Source organism: Doryrhamphus excisus, chromosome 5 (genome assembly GCF_030265055.1).
Source record: "Doryrhamphus excisus isolate RoL2022-K1 chromosome 5, RoL_Dexc_1.0, whole genome shotgun sequence".
Classification (NCBI taxonomy): Eukaryota; Metazoa; Chordata; class Actinopteri; order Syngnathiformes; family Syngnathidae; genus Doryrhamphus; species Doryrhamphus excisus.
The window spans coordinates 21376891-21392299 of record NC_080470.1 but is presented as its reverse complement, the minus strand read 5'-3'; the positions used below and the strand labels follow the sequence as shown (position 1 = coordinate 21392299).

At 42.3% G+C, this 15409-nt stretch overlaps 3 protein-coding genes across 4 annotated transcripts in view; 2 read left to right on the top strand and 1 right to left on the bottom strand.

The window, feature by feature from the left end:
- Positions 1-2481: 2481 nt before the first annotated feature.
- Positions 2482-4933, bottom strand: LOC131129775 (tropomyosin alpha-1 chain-like). Its single transcript, XM_058073624.1, has 2 exons — positions 4558-4933; positions 2482-2648 (listed from the first exon to the last, which is right to left on the bottom strand). Exons 1-2 carry the CDS (start codon positions 4669-4671, stop codon positions 2514-2516), a joined length of 249 nt encoding a protein of 82 aa, XP_057929607.1. The 5' UTR covers positions 4672-4933; the 3' UTR covers positions 2482-2513.
- Positions 3947-7210, top strand: LOC131129772 (uncharacterized). The gene is made up of 2 exons (XM_058073621.1): positions 3947-4162; positions 4578-7210. The coding sequence occupies exon 2, from the start codon at positions 4802-4804 to the stop codon at positions 5861-5863; it is 1062 nt and encodes a 353-aa protein (XP_057929604.1). The 5' UTR covers positions 3947-4162; positions 4578-4801; the 3' UTR covers positions 5864-7210.
- Positions 7211-12852: 5642 nt separating this feature from the next.
- The window catches only part of si:ch1073-396h14.1 (disintegrin and metalloproteinase domain-containing protein 10), a 38708-nt gene continuing 36151 nt past the window's right edge, over positions 12853-15409 (top strand). For both annotated transcript variants that reach the window (XM_058074213.1, XM_058074212.1), the window contains exon 1: positions 12853-13023. In XM_058074213.1, coding sequence (XP_057930196.1) covers positions 12954-13023 — 70 coding nt within the window. In that variant the 5' untranslated portion in view covers positions 12853-12953. The remainder of the gene's footprint in view (positions 13024-15409) is intronic.

Below are 15409 nucleotides of genomic sequence, written 5' to 3'. Positions count from 1 at the left end.
CACGAAACAAAATGAAAAATAAATAAACAAATCAAGAATAAAGAAAATCAATCAATCAGTAATAAATAAATAAATATAATAATAGTAATAAAACGGCAAATAATAAAAACTTAAACCACATATAGTTGGTGGGTAGACAAATTATTTTTTTCAGATTAAAATTACCAAAGCATTATTAGAGCCCTGTAGACATGACAAAACACGACTATAGTCACATTTATATTCTTTTTATTTACAACATATTGCGCAACTGCAGGGTCTTGAGACACATGCTAACTCGCAAACTAGAGAGCTAGCGACCTAAAAGCCTAAGCCTTCAAGTTATTTTCTTTAAACTTAAATAGCCAAAAACTTACCACTTCCACATGGATAGGGAGGACAACTATTAACAGTTATTTAACCTTTAACATGAACATTAGTCAAATTTAAATTTTTTCTGGGTACATGATACCATACAGCATCCATATCAAACTTGCGCGGGCCGCACTAACGTTAAACTTTCCTATCAAGGCGGGGGCCTCAAACTAGTGTCCTGCGGGCCACATTTGGCCCGTGGGCCGCGTGTTTGAGACCCCTGTAGTAGACATTAGGAAATCCAAAAAACAAATAACAAACAAGAACTGGGATATAACTTTCCCACTTTTGGACAGATTTAGTAAAGATACTATATATTTGTTTTAATCATAAATTAATGAATTAATAAATGAATCACAGTGGAATCAGCTCAACTCAATAACCCGCAGTGTGCATCCATAATGTGAGAGAAACACAACTGATGCTGTGCCCCCAAAGGCTGCCCCCAGGGCACAATTGACACTACAACCAGGACCATGACATTAGCTACTGGATAGCTAATTAGCATATGCAGTGTTGCAATCTGAGAGGGAACGTAGAGCATGAGGATGGGGGGGTTGCTATGGAATGCCAGGAATGCGGCCGAGTCAAACAGAGGAGCCAAGAAGTCGTGCTAATGAAATTAGCCTACCTGAATGGGAAAAGAGGGCACACAGGTGAGACTTGGGCCGCGTGGGGGGGAATGGGGGGTGGGCGTTGATTGCTCCTGAGTAGAAATGCTTGTGAAGTACTTGTGTATCATACCTAATGACACTCAGGAGTTTCATTTAGCCACGCCCACTAGCAGGTGCTCCAAGAGGACACAGTGGATGAAAAGAACACACACACGCTAAGTTATGACAAACCAGGACCACCTGGGACAGAGAGCTAAGGTGACCCAACCAGTGCTTGCCGTGGCGCTGCCGTTACATGTGCGCCCCCTACATCCAGGAAAACCTCCCTTCTGGTCCCCAGACACAAAACTTGACCTCAAAATTAAAAGAAAAAAAGTCACACATGTACAAGAACTAAAGTGGAGAATAAGTCCTGTACAAGTGAGAGTGGTTCAGGATAGAGACGGTGCTAAGGATGATCAGGTGAAAGTGTGAGAGGTGTCCTCACCTTTGTCAGATACTTCAAACGATAAAGAGTGCTATGTTCCACCATTCTTCTTTTGGTTGCAATGATTCATGGTGACAATCAACACCGAACACACGCACACATGTCAGTCTTCTTTCTCTTCTGGCTCCTAAGTCTGAACTTCCCTTTTTGGATTACTTGGCCCCCAAACCCAAACTTCATTTTCCAACGACATTTGTAGCAGAAAACTTGGCGAGGAACCAGTGATTTAGACTGGCATGGTTAGGACACAGTGATTTAGACGGAGATGGTGAGGGCCCATTGCCTTACACTGGGATGGTGAGGACCCAGTTATTTCGACTGGTATGGTGAGGGCCCATTGCCTTAGACTGGGATGGTGAGGATCCAGTTATTTAGACTGGTATGGTGAGGACCCAGTGATTTAGACTGGGATAGTTCCGTCCCAATGCCTTAGATTGAGATGGTTCGGACCCATTATTTTAGAATGGGATAGTTAGGACCCATTGCCTTAGACTGGGATGGTTTGGAAGCAGTGATTTAGACTGGGATGGTTAAGAACTATTGATTTTGACTGGGATGGTTGGGATCCAACTATTTGAAGTTTGCCTGTTGGTAACCAGTGATTTAGACTGGGCTGGTTGGGACCCAATTATTTGGAGTGGGCCAGTTAGGAACCAGTGATTTAGACTGGGATGGTTAGGACCCACTGCCTTAGACTGGGATAGTATTTAGGACTGGGATGGTTGGGACCCAATTATTTGGAGTGGGCCAGTTAGCAACCAGTGATTTAGACTGGGATGGTTGGGACCCAATTATTTGGAGTGGGCCAGTTTGGAACCAGTGATTTAGACTGGACTGCTTGTCCTTGTAATGTCAAGTAATTGAGCAGTTGGAGATAAGAAATTCTGGGATTTGCCGGTCCATGGTGTACTAAGTTGTGTGTGTGTACGTGTGCTGTGGTTATGGTTAGAGTTAGGAATAGAGACTGGGGACTAGAAGAAGAATGACATTTGGGGAAACTCTTGTCCCACTGTGACTCTATTCCTCATTCACCTTGTCAGCGCATGCATGTGTGTTTATTAGCTTACATCTGCAGCTTTCTTTTCCGACAGTTCCAGTTTTTCCTGAGCGTCTTTCAGGCCTTCGGAGAACTTATCCAATTCATCCTCAGTCTGCTTCATCTTCTTCTGGAGGTCGAGCAGTTCTTCTTCCAGCTGAAGGAGAAAGCAGTGGTAAGAAGCAGAAGATGGAACAGCCTTGCTGTCATTCTCATACGTACGTAGTCAGGATGTCCATGTACAGTAGGTGTAGTAGATGGACTCTATACTGATACCAAACTGTGAACTGCGAAACTAGAATAGGCGACTAATACAGTCGTGGTCAAAAGTTTCCATACACTTGTAAAGACCATAATGTCATGGCTCTCTTGAGTTTCCAGTTATTTCTACAACTCTCATTTTTCTGATTGGAACAGATACTTCCTTGTCACAAAAAATATTCATGAAATTTGGTTCTTTTTTGACTTTATCATAGATTAACAGAAAAAGTGACCAAATCTGATGGGTCAAAAATATACGTATAGTAACATTCATTTCTACCGCTTTTTCCTCACGAGGGTCGTGGGGGGTGCTGGAGCCTATCCCAGCTGTCTTCGGGCGAGAGGCGGGGTACACCCTGGACTGGTCGCCAGCCACATATAGTAACATGAATTGCAATTTTGATGACTTAGAGAGTTGTGTAAATGAAATAAGCTTCATAGCATGGCCTCTTAACTTCTTGTGAGTGATTACGAGTGACTACAGCCGGTGACTTCACTGAGACCATGTAAGCTCATTGGATACAAACACACACAAACGCGACAATGGAAAGTCAAAGGAGCTCAGCACAGATCTGAAAAAGCGAATCATTGACTTGAACAAATCAGGAAGGTCACTTGGAGCCATTTCAAAGCAGCTGCAGGTCCAAGAGCAACAGTGAAAACAATAGTTTGGAAGTATAACGTGGATGTGGATGTCACTGTTGGAAATGAAGGAAATGCAAGCTATCGTTTGCTGCTGAGATCAAATTGGTCAGGGAGGTGAAGAGTCAACTGAGAACCATCAAAAAGCAGATCTGCCAAGAATGAGAAGCTGCTGGAACACAAGTGTCAGTGTCCACAATCAAGTGTGTTTTGCATCGCCATGGACTGAGAGGCCGCCGTCCAAGGTCCAAAAGCGGCACCTTAAGGCTTGACTGACATTTGCTGCTTGTAGAGGCAGAGGTGCAGATTGTGGTTGGACTCGATTCATGTGACTGAAGTTGTTGGGGAGGGGCATGTTCAATGATATAAGTTTAATAATTAATAATTTCATTTATAACGTCATATAATAGTTAAAATGTTTAAAAGTATATTGGAATTCATGTTTTTATAAGATTTTGGATGCATTGTTAAAAAGTGTACTTCCCCTTTAAGAGTGCATAGAAGTGATATACTTCCTGGTTCACATTTAGCTGTCAGTTAGCATTTGAGTTAGAAGGCATACGGTTTTCTTACCTCTTTTGTCTATTTTCAGTTAGTTGAAAAGTATTGTGTTAGCCAGCTATTTTGTTTGTATTTTTGGAAATAAACGTGGAGATTTTTTTATATTTTTTCGTTACAAACAAAACGCTCTCCTGTGTGGATTTGTGGAGCTACAGCTGAGCTACGGACACGGCCTGTGGAGTTCAACTTATGGCAATAGACTGATGTGTAAGCCAAAGCTAAATGCTCTCAAGCTAATCAAACCTGTACACATTACATTGAGAACATGTAGACAATGCTGAAGAAACAGGTCCAAATTTAACATAATTGCGCCAATTCTGGTCAAAGGAGCGGTCAAAGATCCAACAAGAAGCTTATGGATGGCTACCAAAATCGTTTAATTGAAGTAAAAATGGCCAGGGGACATATAACCAAATGTTAGCATTGTGGATGTATATTTTTGACCCAGCAGATTTGGTCACTTTTTCTGTTAACCTATAATAAAGTCATAAAAGAACCAAATTGAACCAATTGAAACCAAAGTGTATGGAAACCTTTGACCACAACTATTAATGTCTGCTGCAACATGTGACCTGATAGAATTCACTGACATATATGCTAACCTGTTTGCATTTGTCCTCAGCTGCCTTCTTGTCTGTCTCAGCCTGCTCCGCCCTGTCGATGGCGTTCTCCTTGTCCAGCTTCAGCATCTGCATCTTCTTCTTGATGGCCTCCATGGTGTCAGATTTGGCTTGGCCAAAGGAGAAAACGGCAGCTTCAAGAGTCTTCTCAGGCTTTGGGAGACACTGGAGGACGCTGGAGGTGTCCACGGGGGAATAAAGGGGGAGAAAGAAGGGAGGGCCCTATATGGGGAGTGATGTCAAGCACCACGTCCATCCCTCCTTCAACGCTCTGCATGCACCCCATGCCGTACCCTGCCTATCACCCTCTCACACCTCCCCTATCTCACCACCCATCCTGGAAGGACTGGTCTGGATCACTTGTCTGCCTTCCTGGGACATCTCCTTATTTGGCAGTGGTGTGAGAGAGAGAGAGAGACGCCACTCCACATCCAACCAAAGCACATACTCCAAAGGACCTATTTTAAAGAAAATACTGTACATCCACCATGTATGTCCACCATGTTCCTTCATATCCACCATGTATGTCCACCATGTACCTCCATATCCACCATGTATGTCCACCATGAAAGTCCATCATGAATGTCCACATCCATCATGTCCATCTGCCATGTATGTCCGCATCCACCATGTACGTCCACCATGTACATCCACTTCCACCATGTATGTCCACCATGTACATCCATCATGCATGTCTAGGTCCATCATATATATCCACGTCCACCATATATGTCCACATCCATCATGTACATCCACTATGTATGTCCACTATACCATGTATGTCCATCATACACGTCCACCATATACGTATATCCACGTCCACCATGTATGTGCACCATGTACACCCATCATGTATGTTCATGTACACCATGTACATCCACATCCACCATGTACATCCACATCCACCATGTACATCCATCATGTAGTATGTCTACATCCACTATTTATGTCCTGGATGTACGACCATGTCCACAATGTATGCCCACCATGTACTTCCATGTCCACCATGTACATCAACCATGTATGTCTACCATATATGTCCACCTCCACCATGTACTTCCATGTCCACAATGTATGTCCACCATGTACTTCCATGTCCACCATGTATGTCCATGTCCACCATGTACGTTCACATCCACCATGTATGTCCAGGATGTACGTCCATGTCCACTATGTTTGTCCACCATGTACTTCCATGTACATCCATGTGCACCATGTATGTCCACCATGTACATCCATGTCCATCATGTATGTCTATGTCCACCTTGTATGTCCACCTCCACCATGAACGTCCAACATGTATGTCCACCATGTACATCCATGTCCACCATGTATGTCCACCATATACATTCACATCCACCATGTATGTCCAGGATGTACGTCCATGTCCACCATGTACGTCCACCTCCACCATGTACGTCCACCATGTACTTCCATGTCCACCATGTATGTCCACATCCACATTGTATGTCCAGGATGTACGTCCACGTCCACCATGTACATCCATGTCCACCATGTATGTCCACATCCACCATGTACGTCCACCATGGACTTCCATGTCCACCATATATGTCCACATCCACCATGTACGTCCATGTCCACCACCACGTATGTCCACCATGTATGTCCACCATATACATTCACATCCACCATGTATGTCCAGGATGTACGTCCATGTCCACCATGTATGTCCACCTCCACCATGTACGTCCACCATGTACTTCCATGCCCACCATGTATGTCCACCTCCATCATGTACGTCCAACATGTACTTCCATGTCCACCATGTATGTCCACATCCACCATGTACGTCCACCATGTATGTCCATGTCCACCATGTACATCCACTATGTATGTCCACATCCACCATGTACGTCCATGTATGTCCAATTCTTTTGGTTTCTTTGTTCCAACCTACCAGTATAGCTAGTTGTAAGATTTTGTTGGGAAAATTGCCTCTTACTAGCCCAGGATAGTCATAGCCTCTGAAAGGTACACCAGACCATGGGGTTGAGAGCTCTTCAGGTTTATTTTTACCAGACAGTCCAGCAGTATTTTCCCCAGCACACACCAGGCTTCCCCCCAACAATTCACCCAGTACATTTTACCAGTGAAAGTCCAACCATAAATCCCCAATGAGAGGGTGAGGCAATTTCTACAAAAGGTACCATATTTATATTTTCAACACCCTTCCCTTATGTTAAAAAAGCATTTCAATATTACATATAAGTTTTAATTTCTGGATATATTTTAACAACTATTTTTAACTATACATTTACTAAGATAAACTACCCAGTTAACCTCCCCCTCCTCCAGGTGACACTTGGGAGAGTCCAATCAAGGTGATGATATGCATCTGGCCTGAACTAACTAACTAAAATGGCAATTAAACAACTTCAACGGCAAACAAATGTAACTAAAGTACTAACCAGAATGTTTATGTGTAACTAACAGAAGAAAACTATATACACAAATAGAAAACATGACAGTGTGCAGTACATAGAAATACTTGATACTAAGACTAAATAGAAATACTATACTGCAGTACTTGATGCTCCAACACTGTAGGGAGATAATGTCTTCTCATATCTCCAAGCATAGCATCTGTACCTAATGTTGTGGCTGTTGGCCGTGCGTGTGCGTGTGCGTGTCCTCGGCAGGCAAAGCCGTGTGGCTGAACTTATCACTGGAAGAGCTCATGCAGGAAGAATGTGAAGTGATGTGATTGAGGCTGCTGATTGGCTGCCAGCTCCCAAGGGCAAAGGTCAGGCTATGCTGGGATAGGATGAACTCAATCAAACGTTTGATGATGATGATGAGGAGGAGGAGGAAGCAGGCTGACCAGGAACTTGGAGGTTGCTTGAGGGACAATCTCACATTTTGCAGGTAAGGGAGGGAGCTGAAAATATCCCAGGCTAGCAGGAGGAGACCGTCTCCTGCCACTCGGGGTTCAATGAAAGAGAAGACACACAGATCATGGCAGAAAGTATGGACAGTATGTCATCGTATTCATAGCCATGGATGACAGCGCCCTCTTATGGATGAAAGCAACATTACACCTCGTTGAAGGTCAGAAAAACAATGACGTCATAAGCTTGCTTCCCGTTCAAAAATAACACGTAAAGATATTGGATATTAGCCATATTCATATACCCATACCTGTACTCGTACCTATACCTGTACCCATACCCATACCCATATAAATACCCGAATCCATACCTATACCCATACAAATACCCTTATCCAAATCTATACCCACACAAATACCCATACAAATACCTGTATCCATACCTAAACCTATACAAATACCCGTATTCATATCTATACCCATACAAATACCCATACAAATACCCATATCCATACCTAAACCCATACAAATACCCGTATCCATATCCATACCCAATCGAATACCCGTATCCATACCTATACCAATACCCATACCCATACCCATACCCATACCCATACCCATATAAATACCCGAATCCATACCTATACCCATACAAATACCCTTATCCAAATCTATACCCACACAAATACCCATACAAATACCTGTATCCATACCTAAACCTATACAAATACCCATATCCATATCTAGACCCATACAAATACCTGTATCCATACCTAAACCCATACAAATACCCGTATCCATATCCATACCCAATCAAATACCCGTATCCATACCTATACCAATACCCATACAAATACCCGTATCCATACCTATACCCATACAAATACCCGAGCCTTATGTCTCCCTAGCCAAAGTCTTCCTTTGGAAGTAACAATATGCTGCATTTAAGTGCGCTGGGAAATTAAATTAAACAAAATACATCCACACTGTGAACAGTGAATTTGGGACCTACAATGCTCATGTCGGCCCTTGGTATGGAGTTGTGCGCTCCTGTAGAGCAGCTACACATCATAACAGCACACAAAGCTTTCTAGATCTTCCACAATCTGCACCTATTCAGCCCACCTCCGGGCACACCCACTCCACTGTAATTGGTCCCACTTGGTTTTCACTTGGTTTGGAGCCATTAATACTACATAGTCATACTTATCATTGCACCACAAAATGTATGACATGACTTTCTTTTGCTAAAAGCTCTATTTCATTCTTCCTGCTGTTGCACAAAACGTCCTGCAGGGGGCGACATTGCACTGTATGTGAACGTTTAGTCCTTTCGTTTTTTTTTTGTTATTTTTTTAAAGCGATAAAGCTCCTTTCCCATTGCCCTGGCATGCAGTTCATTTGTGAAAACATGCTTCTATAATAATGTTTGGGAACATATGCTATATGCTTGTATGTACATGTCTCCATGGAACACTTGGCACCATATCACATACCATATTACTTCACAGACTGTATATCACAGAGTATTAGCGCCACATTTACCAGAATAAAGTCTGACATTTCTCAGAAATATTTTGTCAATTTACAAGAAAAAAAAGTTATACATTAAACAGAAAAATGTTGTAATATTACGACAATAAAAGTGGTAAATGCACAAGAACAAAGTCATAAATTTACAATAAAAAAAATTCAAAGTAAGTTTTCGAGAATAAAGTAGGACATTAATGAGAAAAATTATATTTTTACGATAAAATTGTGAATTTTTGAGAACAAAGTAGAAAATATATATAAAAGAAATTCATTCATGAGAATAAAGTGATACATTTACAGGAAAGTACTGCATGGTGATATGGGGAGGATGAAGTGGTACATTTGTGTACGAATGTGCATATAACTACAATCCAACAAATTCCTGGATCGGGATCAATCCCAAAATGTAATCAACTCTTCCATATCCAATTTCCCATAATTTCTGAAAATTTCATCCACATCCATTCAGATCTTGACGTTATTCTGAACACAACCAAACAACCCAAAAAGCTAGAAAAGCACACAGAGAGCGCAAACCTCTCCCAAGTGCCATAGTCCCCCCATTTTATGATTTACACCACAAATACTAGCCCTACATTTGTTTTACATATTCAACATGCTCATGTCATGCTAACACCTAGCATAATAGAGGTAAGTCTTTATATGCGTCTGACTATAGCAATGGCCAAAAATGCTACTATGCTAATGTTAACAGGCTACCAATGCTCATATGATAATGTTAGCATACAAATGGTAGCATGTTACAATGCTAACATGCTAACATTAGCATGCTAACACCAAGCATAATGGCTGCAATTATATGTGTCTGACAATAAAAATGGCCAAAAATGCTGCTATGCCAAAGTTAGCAATGCTAACATGCTAACATTAGCATACTAACACAGAACATGTTTACATATGTGTTAAGCTATGAAAATGCTACTACGCTAATGTTAGCATGTTAGCAATGTTAACATTAGCATGATAACACCTAGCATGATAGTGCTAGTCTTTATATAAGTTTCCACCTATAAAAATGCCTGAAAATGATGTTATGCTAATTTTAACATGCTAACAATGATAACATGCTGACACCTAACATGATAGTCCTAAGTGTTTATATATGTCTAGCCATGAAAATAGCTAACATGCTAATGTTAGCATGCTAACACTTAGCATGATAGTGCAATGTACTGGGAGGGCTAAATGTCTGGTATGAGTTGGGAATTTAGACTTTGGAAAAGTATTAATAGGTTGCTAAACGTGGTAGTTACAACTGTTTATGTCAAAGGCATTTTGTTTTGCGGAAGCAAAAAGAGGGATTTTTTGTGCTGTGGATAATTGCACAAATGTCTTGGAATCAGGTTGCGAAATGATGTGGATGTGGTAGGAAAAGTGTGAATTTTAGCAACATTTTTGCATGAATATTTCAATAATGATTTTTATCTTTTTTAGTTATTTGGAAGACAGACAAATGCTGGCAAAAACATAAATACAGAAATGCTCACTGATTAAATGGGTAGCGCTGGCAACAATAAATACAATACAAACAATAAACAAAGGTGAATGCGAACGAACAGCAAATGTGGCATGACGGAACAGAGGGCAAGGTAAACAACAATCTGGCAACCTGGCGAGCAGACAGCATGGCATATAAAGGCCCTGACTGGGGTGTGTTGCAGCTGTGCCTATTACACCAGGTGATAGGAAGCACCTGAATAAAAGTGGCCCCACACCTCACTCAAAACTGTGGTGAAATATGCTCTTTTTTAGTGCTAGGTTTGTGTCCTTTGTGTTAAAATGAATGTTTATGCTGCTTTTTTCTAGGTCAACCAAAGTAGACCCAACCCCCAACATCTACAACTGTGCAGCATCTATAATCAAACATGGTTCCATACCAAGTTTTTCTGCAACATTTTGAAGACTAAGTGAAATGTGGCTATGGTTTCCGTGCCGTGTATGTGTTGAGTACAATGCACTCATTGTGTACGTCACACAGGCGGGATATTGTCCGGAAAAGGGGTCAGGTTTGGCAAGTGGGGGGATTGAGTGCACAGTTTGCAAAAAAGATGGTGTTTGATCATTCCCGTACCCTATGAACTCCCACATTCAAAGAACCTCCTGATCTTTTTGTCTGCGACTGAATGGCACATATTCCATAGACCATAAACGCCTCACAGCCATCACTTCCATCTTGCTGGAGTTTGGCTTCACCTTTGAAACTCACCATCCTAATGTCATCTTCTTAGTAACGATAGTACAGCTACAGGCTTTAGTAGTACTGGGCCTATGAAAAGGGTACTGGATGTATTTATTTCAACATTATCGTGTATATGAAGACGTACGTATGTCAAGGTAACGATAGTACAGCTCGAGGTTTTAGTAGTACTGGGCCTATGAAGGAGTACTGGATGTATTTATTTCAACATCATCGTCTGTTGGAAAGGTTACAGAAGTCCAATGGAAAGTGTGTTTCTCAAGTCCGGGTGATCCTCCGCCAGCCAATGGGTGATGAGAGGGAGGGTTCTGGGAGTGGTGAATGATTAATTGGGGGCAGGGTGGAGGGTGTTTTGGATGTGGGGGTGGGGTCTGGTGTAGGATCCAAGAAACAGGTTTAGGGTGCAGTGACCTGCTGTTATGTCATCTGGCTTCATGCATTCCTTAGCTAAAATGTTTATTCTTTGGGGGGGGTTTGCTTTTTGAGGAATGTCGACCCTTATGTGGGACATGAAATACATATTATAATAATATTTGTCCAATATTTGTAATATTTGTCTTTTCTGCGCCTACTATCAAAAGAGCTGAAAAAAGAGGCATGCCCATAATGGGACACACCTAAGTCCGTTTTTAATCTTGTCTTGCTAAATGAATGAATGACTGATGTCCGCCTCCCAGCTAACACCACTAGGAGTCAGTAATGTTCCCTTACCAGAGACGGGATATTGGAAGACCATCATGATAGAGTGAAAAGAAGTTCTCCTCACATTCAGTGTGGAAGTGGTATGCTTTTCCAAAAGCCTTTCTTAAAGGAAAAGCACACTTTCTTTAAAACTATGCCCATCAAGTAAGCGGATCAAAAGATCCGCTGTAGCGACTCCGAAATCAGGAAAAAGCCGTAAAGAGACATGAACATGTCTTTTTCTTTTCTGTGTCTTCTAAAGATATACAAACGGATAAAAAGAGGCGACCTATTCCACCTATTCAGCCTTCTGAAAAGAACTCTAACATGTTAGTTCTACATTTTGGTAGAACTTCTAGCAAAGCTTACAATAAAATTAGCATCCTAAAAATGTAGGCTGATGCACAACCCGTGTTTTCACTGAAGTCAATACTTCTTAGGCCTCCTCTTCCAGTTCCACCTGGGTGGACACCATAGTGGGCGACCCCAGGCCAGCTGTAAGACAATCCCTCCAGCTTGTCCTAGTTCTGTCCCGTGGCCTCCTTCCAGCTGGGCGTGCCCATAACACCCCACCAGGGAGGCGTCCGGGGGGCCTCGGGACTAGATACCCGAGCCATCTCAGCTGGCTCATCTCCATGTGAGGGATGATGAGAACCTTCAGGGTTCACGTTTGTTGCTCTTTTGGTGGCTAGCTAAAGCTCGGAGGACCGATTCACCTGTCCATTTCACGCCCCTCCCTTGTGAACAGGATCCTGAGATTCCTGAAGTCTTCCACCCGAGCCAAGACCTCAATCCAGCAGATGTGCAGTGTAAGGTTTGATCGCATCTTCAGGTTCCAACTTGATTCCTCACATCTGACTGCCTGTGTTTTTCTTGTCATGGTGTGCGCCACAGATTTGGTGGGCCTGCATGAACGCTAACAAGTCTGAATCTGCCTCCTCTGCACCGACTTCCCAACTCCACACATTCCTGCTTCCAGGGGAGACCGCGGATTCGAGTCCCTCAAGGAGAGAGGTGGTGAGAAGGTATGAAGGAGAAGTGGAGGCGGAAACGTGAAGAAGACAGAAGAGGACAAAGACAAGGTGGAATGAGACCATCATGAGGGTTGAAGTTTGCTGCCTGCTGGTTGCTGGTTGCCTGTTGGTGGGAAGCTGGGAAGGGATTGCAGGTAGGACGGATGTCTTTCTCATGAACCAATCTCTGTCATCTCGCTTGTCCAAAGCCGTCCTCTCGCCAAAGCTGCTGGTGACAATCACCTCTGTGTTTCTGGAATAAGTACATAGGTTCTCCGCGTGGACAAGCAAGGACATGTTGGCTTGACTTTGGGATCCCAAATATCTCCAACACGCCGCAGCCTCTTTTATGGACGTCATATTCAACATGCTTTCTAACTCAACAGCCGGCTTTGGGATCTGTCCACTTCAGTTTCTCACCTTCAACTTCGTTTCTGGGAATGTTGTCCATCTTCCACAATGCTTAGTATCAAAGTAGATAAATCAGGGTAATACAAATCGGAAGTTCTATAAACTATAGTACACATGTTGACCAAGTCACTGGTTTATTGCACAGTTTATTGCATGGTTATTGCACAGGATGTTTTGGTGCAGCTGCAGGAAGGAAGAACTGCAACATGGCTCCTTCACACACTTGGCTGTATCATCCTATCACTCATGGAGATCCTTAGTGCAGTTAGGGTGTGTTTTGGGGGGGCTGCATCAATGCTACATCTATGCTATTTATGCTATATATTATGCTATCACTCATGGAGATCCTTAGTGCAGTTAGTGTGTGTTTTGTGGGGGGGCTGCATCGATGCTACATCGGTGCTATATATGCTTTATATGCTATATATATCATCCTATCACTCATGGAGATTTTTAGTGCAGTTAGTGTGTGTTTTTTTTGGGGGGGGGGGCTGCATCAATGGTACATCTGTGCTATATATGCTATATATCATCCTATCACTCAATGAGATCCTTAGTGCAGTTAGTGTGTGTTTTGGGGGGGTTGCATCGATGCTACATCTATGCTATATATGCTATATATGCTCTATGCTATATATGCTATATATGCCATATATAATCTCATCACTCGTGGAGATCCTTAGTGCAGTTAGTGTGTGTTGGATGGGGATGGGTGGTTGTGGGGGGGGGCATCTATCTGCATCTATCCTATATATTACTTCATTTGCTTTAACTTTCATTCATTCATTCATTCATTTTCTACCGCTTTTTCCTCACAAGGGTCGCGGGGGTACTGGAGCCTATCCCAGCTGTCTTTGGGCGAGAGGCGGGGTACACCCTGGACTGGTCGCCAGCCAATCGCAGGGCACATATAGACAAACAACCATTCACACTCACATTCATACCTATGGACAATTTGGAGTCGCCAATTAACCTATCATGTTTTTGGAATGTGGGAGGAATGTGTGGGATGGCCGAGGGTGGAATCGAACCCTGGTCCTCCTAGCTGTGAGGTCTGCGTGCTAACCACTCCACCACCGTGCCGCCTGCTTTAACTTAATCTAACTTATTTTGCATGCCTTGATAGTTGTAATACTTTTTTTTATTACTAGCCTATTTTATGTTACACCAACAGAAAGCAAAAAGGTCCTACTTTGTGTAATCTGCACTGACAATGGCAATAAAAACTATTCTGGTTATGTTTCTTTTTTCTTTCTCTGTCTTTCTGTTTTCTGTCTTCTGTCTTCTTTTCTGTCAGATAAAAGAGGCAGCTGATGAATGCATGTCATGGCTAGAAAGGCGGCTATTTAAAGAGCCCCAAAAAACTCCATCAATGTTTTCTATCCATGCTGTGAGCATGTAGTAACAGGTACATTGATGCTAACATGTTATACTTGGAGTATTTTAGTATAACTTCCTTCCTGGGTCCAAAACTAAAATATGTAGCATTACCTTTGGCTAGCGGCCTGAGGCATTGGGAGCCAGTGTGTGCTAAAGCTAGTCGCTAGCCGGCTAGTAGCTCACTACGCTATTAATGTAGTTCTTGGGTGTGGCAATGTTGATAAGAAGAATAAAATCAATGTGCTTCATATGGAGCCTGAACATGGAGCCTCTTTTTATCTACCAATGTACTACCAAGTTTTGGAAGTGACAAGAATTAGGTGATAAGTGGGATAGGAGCAGGATTATGTCACGGTGACCTATGATGGGATGAATGTAATATATAAATATAAACAGACTACAAGGACGTGGGCAGGAGTGAATCAACACTTCCTTTTTTTAGACTTCTTTGTGTGTTCCTGCAGTCCTTGCAAATTCACGGGATGTCCACGCTGTTGATAGTGTTTTTGGAACACACGTCAACTTTGATTCACTGATCCAGCTCTTTTTGGAGGTCAAATGTGGCTAGACATAACAGAAAACGGGAATAGAAGAGCAATGGTGCAGCAAGAATGGGATCGAACAAATATATTTGAATTGTAATGTAAAGAAAATCAAATCAATAAAAATAAGATGGACCTCAGGCTAAATAGTAAACATGACATGTACTACTGTTTACTACTATGTAGTACCTCGGTTAACATCCGCCCC

What these genes read in the sequence shown, in the direction of transcription:
- LOC131129775 (XM_058073624.1), bottom strand. Translation starts at nt 4,671, where the DNA reads ATGGAGGCCATCAAGAAGAAGATGCAGATGCTGAAGCTGGACAAGGAG. An exon ending in CTGAGGACAAATGCAAACAG is followed by an intron (nt 2,649 to 4,557) that starts GTTAGCATATAT and finishes TTTCTCCTTCAG; the next exon opens with CTGGAAGAAGAACTGCTCGA.
- LOC131129772 (XM_058073621.1), top strand. Translation starts at nt 4,802, where the DNA reads ATGGGGAGTGATGTCAAGCACCACGTCCATCCCTCCTTCAACGCTCTG.